Source organism: Ctenocephalides felis, unplaced genomic scaffold, assembly GCF_003426905.1.
Source record: "Ctenocephalides felis isolate EL2017-DRISC unplaced genomic scaffold, ASM342690v1 CF-g0.4_SCAFFOLD_01170, whole genome shotgun sequence".
In the NCBI taxonomy this organism is placed as follows: Eukaryota; Metazoa; Arthropoda; class Insecta; order Siphonaptera; family Pulicidae; genus Ctenocephalides; species Ctenocephalides felis.
Window position 1 is genome coordinate 50,227,034 of NW_020537324.1, and position 8,260 is coordinate 50,235,293.

The 8,260-nt window shown below is 31.0% G+C and overlaps 1 protein-coding gene across 1 annotated transcript in view; it reads right to left on the bottom strand.

Moving 5' to 3' along the window:
• Nucleotides 1–3,307: 3,307 nt before the first annotated feature.
• Nucleotides 3,308–8,260, bottom strand: part of LOC113367356 (endophilin-A-like) — a 58,044-nt gene continuing 53,091 nt past the window's right edge. The window contains exon 10 of the mRNA XM_026608968.1: nucleotides 3,308–3,531. Within this exon, the coding sequence (XP_026464753.1) occupies nucleotides 3,308–3,531 (224 nt within the window). The remainder of the gene's footprint in view (nucleotides 3,532–8,260) is intronic.

Here is an 8,260-nt window from a genome sequence, read left to right on the forward strand (position 1 = left end):
ACAAGCAAAGGATATAAGATTATTCTCTTTATAATCATAAAGGTCTTTGTAATTATAGATTTTCCATTGCGTAACGCGCGGACATGTTTGGACGGGGTATTGAGTTTGAACCCCGCTCTGGACAACCTAACATCGGGCAGTAGCGATGTCCATTTTCACTTGACAATATATATCCAAAATATATATTAGGCAAAATTATAATTATATAATCAAAAACTTGAAATATATAATTCGTATTTAATTAATATAAGTAGAAAATAGTTCTTTTAACAAATTATTCACATTTATTTTTGAAAATCTCCATTTAAATTTTTATATTTTAGAATATTTCAGACTATGAAAATTATAAAAAAAAAATTAATATCTTAAAAATGTAAAAAATATTTTGAAAAATTTGAAAAAACTGAATTTAAAAAAAAAAAAATAATCCATATTTACTATGCTGGTTTATAATTATGGTATTTCTGTAATATATAATATTTGATTGAAATATACTTTTAGATCAGTATTAAAATCTGTTTATCTATTTCCATATTTCAATTTAAATTATAACGAGCGCAAGACCAAACAAACGATAACTCTATTCCATTTCATTCAAGAAAATCGTTATTATAAAATATATATCTTCCATCACTTCACCATTAACAAGTGGCTGGTTGGTTTATATTCATAACGAGTAGAGGAATAAACCATAAATCCGATAGCGACGCTTGTATTAAGCTTTGTAAAACAGGAACATCGATAGCAGTCAGCCCCGTGACCCATTTAAAGCACGTGTAGAGGGAGCATCCTATTTAGGTCACGGCCATCCTTTGGTATGACATGATGCCAGATCTCATTGCTTTCACTGGATTTCCGATTTTCTATTTTCGAAATATGATATATCAATGCTTTTATCTTAAGCGGAAGAAATAAATGGTTTAAATGTCACTACTCACTCATTCATTCATCACATACGAATCACATCACATTCGTATTTGAATTATGACAGATCATGAGCTATTTTAGCTGTTTAACTATAAACTGTGCCAAGTTTTTTACAGTAAGTTATAATTTTTATCCAATGAAAGTCTCACATAATAATAAGTACTTAAAAATAAGCTAAAGGCAATCAATATGTGTAGTTTACGTTTAGAGTCTCAATTTGACTCTTTTTCTTTGACTATTCTCTTTTCTCTCTTCAACTTTTTTATAGTTTTGTTTTTGTCCATTGAAAAAGAGTCAAAATACGGAACGAACCGTATGGAAAACGATTAAGGTTATTTTTAGGAACATAATTTAGTTTCCTTTCTATTTTTATTATCAGTATGAATGTCTGTTCAGGATATGTTTTGTTTTATCAACATATTTATAACCACCAGAAAAAAAAACAGTACAAAGATATAGAACTAAAACTATTCACAACGATTACAAAATGATACCTTTAAAATAGTTTTAGAATTTTCAAAACCCGTTCACAATTTGGGCTATAACGTAGACAAAAAAATTGCACTTTTCTGATAAAGAAATGATTTTGATAAAGATTTTGACTCGTGTCAAAAAGCAATTCTAGCTTTTTTTAAAACTTCGATGATTTTTTTAAAATAATACGACTTGTTGTAGGCTGAAAATATTTAGTATGTTCAGATCATGATCTATATCCTCAGAAAAAGTTTCCTAAAATTACCAAAAAAAAAACAAATACAAAGAAACGACACGACCAAACTTTGCAAAAGTAATCAGTACGATTCCCGAATGCTATCTTTCGACCAATTTTAAAATTTTTAAAATCGATGCAGGATTTTGGGCTAAAACGTGGATAATTTTTTTTACACTAATTTCTGCTAATTACAAAGAAATTGCCTAGCCGATCGTCGCACAACATTGATAAAAGCTAGTCCTTATTGAGTTACATATCATGGCTTTTAAATTTTCTAAATCGATTTATCAGTTTTCAAGAAAACGTCTGCGAAAGACCAAAATCGGCTCATATACACTCAAACGATTCAGAATGATTTAAAACGTCGAAAAAAAATTTAATAGCAGGCATGTCCATTTTTTAGCGTAAAACTTCTTTCAGAAAGTAAAAAACAGTATACTGATATTTTTGGAATTATATAATTTGGAAGGTCGAATATGCTCGCACGCAGGCGGCCATATACGCAGACACGGTCTGTCCTGAGCAGTTAGATTGATGTTCGGTTGTATTACAATGACAATGTAATATTAAAAAATATTTCGGAACGAGAATATAGACAGTATCGAGGGTACTGTTGATTTTGGAATTTTGATAGATAATGCATTGACATAGAAACATCATTTCCATTTTTAGACTATACAATAGTAAAGTAAATAATTTTCCTAAAGATAGAGTAAAACATTCCTTGGATGATGTTGAAAGCTTTCTGCGTAGACTTTGCGGTTTACCAAAATTTAATTAAGTAAAGTTTGCTTGTTAAGACTCAGCGATACCCCTCGATTGATTAAACATTTCAAATCTGCAACTACGCCTTACTCACGACAGGACTCTTGTGCTGATACTTCTGTGGACATATGTATTATATTTGCTCTTGATAGTATCTGCAGCTAGCTATGTATTCCATTCGTCGCGGCCGATTTAAATCCTGGTCTATAGTCACATTTGAAAAGGAAAAGTAATTAGTCTATGACCAGTATTGTTCAATAAAACTTTTCTTTCAGGAAATATTAAAACTTTTGCGGCTCCAGCAAAAATGTTTCATATACTAAAGTTATTGTAATATCTTAATGTGAGTTTAGAGCAGTGTTTCTGAATTCCACATAAAAGCAAATTATCGTTTTTTATGGTTGATTTTAAAGAATCATTTCATTTTCTATGTTTATTCATCAGTTTTCAAATTCTCCAGAGTTAAAGAGCGGTGGTCGCCCTAAAGATGGATCAACTAACATTCAAATTATATTCATGAAGGTTCACTTCTGGCTTGCTCTAATCCGTTTTTCTAAACATAATTGCAACCGTTATGTAAGTCTGTCAAATACCATTTGCAGATGATAAAGGTGTCTCTAAGAAAATTTATATTTATTAATAATTTATTAGCATTTCTGGAATGCATTTTTAGATCTAATGATATGCACGAATATTTCGCAAAGTCGCAAAGATTAATAACGGCAGCTTTACTTAGATCTTCCCCATGCATGGGTACTTGATGATAAACTCTAGCTAACTGTATGACAAAAAATAGGATGGCTACGCAGAGAGCAGCAGGAATGTATTTGATTATAAGGGTATTGAGTTTTTCAAAATCTCTACCAAGCCTGAGTGTCTAATTTTTCTTCACGTCTTTACGTATTAAACTTGTCCAAATGGTCCAAATTCTACTAAATTCCTAGCAAACTGTTTGTTATTCTGCGTTTTCAAAACTTTGCCTTTAGGCTGGGTTGTGGTGGCTGGCTGAGTTAGCATGTTCCGATGGTGGCTGTGTTTGTGGCTACATTTGGTACAATGAATAGTTAATGAAGCTTCTATAGCATCAGCAGGTTGCATATAGTAACAAACATTCATCGGCATAACCGCTAGCAAACTTATTTGCTGAAGTAATAGAACAATATAAATCAATTAGAATTTGTAGAGATGATTTTTTTTATCATATATGTAAATGGAGCTCAGAACAAATAGAATTTACAACAATTTTCCGGTTTAATGTGGGATTTGATATGACAAAGTTCCAAATTGTTGACAGCTAATTCTTTTGGAATTGTATTATATGGATTTTTGAAGAATTTATATCGGTATGTCGAATAACTTCACGGCCGTCTTTTTATCGTTGAATATTCTGCATCACACAAGAAGCTTCCGGATGTAGGCTACACCAGATTGTTCTACCATCATTGGAAGAAACGTAATTTTTACATGCATGGTTTTATCACTGGAGATGCTCAAATTAGACTCACTGGCAATTTCATTAAGCGTTTTGTTATGACAAAAGTAGATTTACATGCTTAAATATTTCTTAATGCTCATTACATGCAAAATCAAAGTGAAAAGTAACTCTATATATAAATAGAGATATATACATATAAATTTATATAAAATACGATCACCATCATGAGTAAAAATATAATAAATAATAATCCTCAAAAAACACACAATAAACCTATAGATTTACATGCTTAAATATTTCTTAATGCTCATTACATACAAATTCAAAGTAAAAAGTAACAATATATATAAATAGAGGTATGAACATATAAATTTATATAAAATGCGATCACAATCATGAGTAAAAATGTAATAAATAATAATCCTTGAAAAAAAACACAATAAACCTATGCTATTGTTAAAACATTTCGAAGGTTTTCAAGTTGATAAAACTTACAAAAATTAGCATTTTCAAGAATTTTTAGAAATACAAAATATTTAAAAATTGCTCATTTCAAACTGCAGAATTGCTGAAAAATTAAAAAAACTTCAGGTATATTCAAAATGATTGATCACACAAAAGCTCAGGATTGGCCCAAGGATTTTTAAATTTGCGGTTACTGCAAAACCGTACTTACCAAAAGCAATACATTCTATATTTTAATTTGCAACATATTTAAAAAAATATTAAATATTTAAAATGATTTGGTTTTCCTTTTTTTAACATTGTAAAATATTAACTGAGTGTAAAAAAAATGTCTAAATGCACCATTAATCAACACAATAGCTTATAGAATTTTTTTCTGATTGATTTTAATTATTGTAAAAAATGCGCCATCAATTTTATATAGAATAACATATCGAAAAATACGCATTGGAAACCATTTATAAAATCAACATATCATGAGGATGCAGAATGACTAAACATTATTATTGATTTTTTCTATGTCTCACGTGTTTAGGACGCGTGTATAATGCAGCATAATGATTTGTAAGTACTGCGTCAATGAAAGTACACCAAAATTCAACAAAAAGTATAAAAAACAACTCCAGAAAGTCAAAGTAGCTCTTAAATATTTTAATGGAATGTCAAAAAAAGCAATGTTATGTGCATAGCATCTTATTTATCAATAAAACAATTGATTGTAAACAAAAAACATAAATATTCGATCGGTATCTTTTGTGCCAAAACTTTTCGATGTGTATCTGCAATATATCACATGCACGACGGCGCTTTTTTTTTAACTTTCCCTAGGGTAAGTTATTGTAATGGGCCGAAAATCGGAATTGAAAATTTTTACATTTCTCGACGTTTTGAAGGTTTCTGAACATTTTGGCATACTTCAGAAAAAATGGATGTGTGTGTGTGTGTATGTATGTATGGATACAATTTTTCGTCCACGTTTTCGGGCGTACGGATCAACTGATTTGAATGGTTCAAAAAACATTTGATTCCTATTGATAAGGAGATGTGCTGATTAGTTTTTGGCAAAGGCAGGTCCAGCCGTTACGGAGATACGGAGCAAAAAGCGCAGAAAATAGAAATCTAGTTTTTGAGAGAACGGAGCATCCGATTTGAATGAACTAAAAACATTCAATTAGTAATGATTGGGAGAAGTGGTAATTAGTTTTTAGCAAAGGCAGGCCCAGCCATTTCGAAGATACGGAGCTAAATGTACAGAAAATGGTAGTTTTTGAGAGAACTAAGCGTCCGATTTAATTGATTCAAAGAACTTTCTGCTTGTCTTAACAAAATAATTGATTTTGGAAAAAAAAATTGTCCCATTTTTTTTTTTTTTAATTTGTTGTATCTCGAAAATAATTCAGATTTTATTTTTAATTCTGACTATAGTTCTAATATACTTTAAACAAAAAATTTCAACTTTGCAATTCAGTTTATATAATTATAATCTATTCAGATAAAATATAATAATCTTTTTGAAAACATTCAGTATTCCTCGAACATTTCGTTACGGTACGGAAAGTTCCAGCAATTTGCCTTAAGGCACGATGCCACCCACCCCACTAGTTAACTTCCCGTAGGGTAAGTTATTGTAATGGGCCGAAAATCGGAATTGAAAATTTTTACATTTCTCGACGTTTTGAAGGTTTCTGAACGTTTTGGCATACCTCAGAAAAAATGGATGTGTGTGTGGTGTGTGTGTGTGTGTGTATGTATGTATGGATACAAATTTTCGTCCACGTTTTCGGGCGTACGGATCAACCGATTTGAATGGTTTAAAAAACATTCGATTCCTATTAATAAGGAGAAGAGCTGATTAGTTTTTGGCAAAGACAGGTCCAGCAGTTACGGAGATAAGGAGCAAAGAGTGCAGAAAATAGAAATCGAGTTTTTGAGAGAACGGAGCATCCGATTTGAATGTTCTAAAAAACATTCCATTAGTAATGATTGGGAGAAAGGGTTATTAGTTTTGCGCAAAGGCAGGCCCAGCCATTTCGGAGATACAGAGCTAAATGTACAAAAAATGGCAGTTTTTGAGAGAACTAAGCGTCCGATTCAATTGATTCAAAGAACTTTCTGCTTGTCTTAACAAAATAATTGATTTTGGAAAAAAAAAATTTGTACCATTTTTTTTTTTTTTTTTTAAATTTTTTGTATATCGAAAATAATTCAGATTTTATTTTTAATTCTGACTATAGTTCTAATATACTTTAAACAAATAATTTCAACTCTGCAATTCAGTTTATATAATTCTTATAAATATTAGACAATGTTACAATATTTATAATAATCTTTTTGAAAACATTCAGTATTCCTCGAACATTTCGTTACGGTACGGGAAGTTCCAGCAATTTGCCTTAAGGCACGATGCCACCCACCCACTAGTTTTTCTTTTTTTCCGAGTCGAATCGTAGAGCTACGCAAGGCAGCGTGACCGAGTGAGGAATGACGAAGCGAATTGGTCGCTTGAACGTCGCCCACCCTTCGATTCTGGATCCCATCCAAAAAACCCCTACGATATTCTGAGCGCGATACCCATACACCCACATCCAGCGCAAATTCAGGTCACGGACGCCTTGCTTACCCCCGCGCTCGGGACAACATTATTCTGGATACGTTGGCCTTGGGAGAACAAGGTCTTGCAAAAGGATGAAAAATATAGTATTTTAAAAGAACAAATGTAATTGCAAACGATAATGAGTAAAGATAAAGTTACTTAAACATAATTGGAAATGTGCGACATGTCTTACAAAATTTGTTTTAAAAGTAGAGACCAAAGGTTTGACCAAATTTGACAACAAAACTTAAGGCTTTAGATACAAATATTATACTAAAAATCATATTATTAATTTTATACGTTTCGAAATCAATAATCTTCGTATTCAATGTGTATCTAAGCACTCGAGGTTTTTATGTTATAGCATTTGTACCATCCATGACCTTTACATAATAAGAAACTCGTGTGGCTGTGAAAACGTGTGCGCAAACTCGGAAAACGCCGTGCACAGGCCACGCCTCACTCGTTACACATTAACAATATTTTCCGTTGAGAAAATATGATCAGGCATGGATCATGAAATGGTTGATCATCTTGATTGGTAGAATATTCATACAAAATATTATGGTGGAAAAAGATAAAAGCAGTGACCAGAAGTAAAAATAATCTAAATATTAGTACAAACTACTACAACATCTGGACGTAGTAATGTCACTGGTGACATTCAAAATTTCATAGTTCCCACAAACTTTTAGGTATAATTAAAAAGTTTTCAATTAAAAAAAAAACTAAATTTATAATTTTTGAGAATAGCTATTTTTTTCATATTTGAATAAATATGTTGTGAAAGCTTCATAGTAGCATACGTTATTGGAAAAGCAATTGAACACGAGTTTCTAAATTTTATTGTTAATTTGTAGCAATAGAAATATATCTATGTAATAGTCAACATCTTAGAAATATTAACTAACAATAATTATAATTTGAATTTTTTTGTGGATTATTTTTTTTATATATCGAGAAGTTCCAGAATTTCACCTTAAGCTCGATCGAATGCATTACTTATTACTATTTAATAACTGTTACTAATTGTAATAAGTACAAGTAATCGGCCAATGTCCACTTTCATTTTGATATGAAATCATGGTGAATGCACGTGGTGCATCATATTTTATATAACTAGTGGGGCGCATGGAACCGTGCCTTAAGGCAAATTGATGGAACTTCCCGTACCAAATATTAATATTTTTTAAAAAACGATTAACATTTTTGAAAAAAAATTACTTCGAAAAAATTATATTTTTGAGAAACTAGGACTTTGACAAAATTACTTTTTTTCTTTATTTTGACATATTTTGGAAATTATGAACTTTTTTTCAAAGCAATCGTACTGCTTTAAACTGCATAGAGACAAAATGTAAAA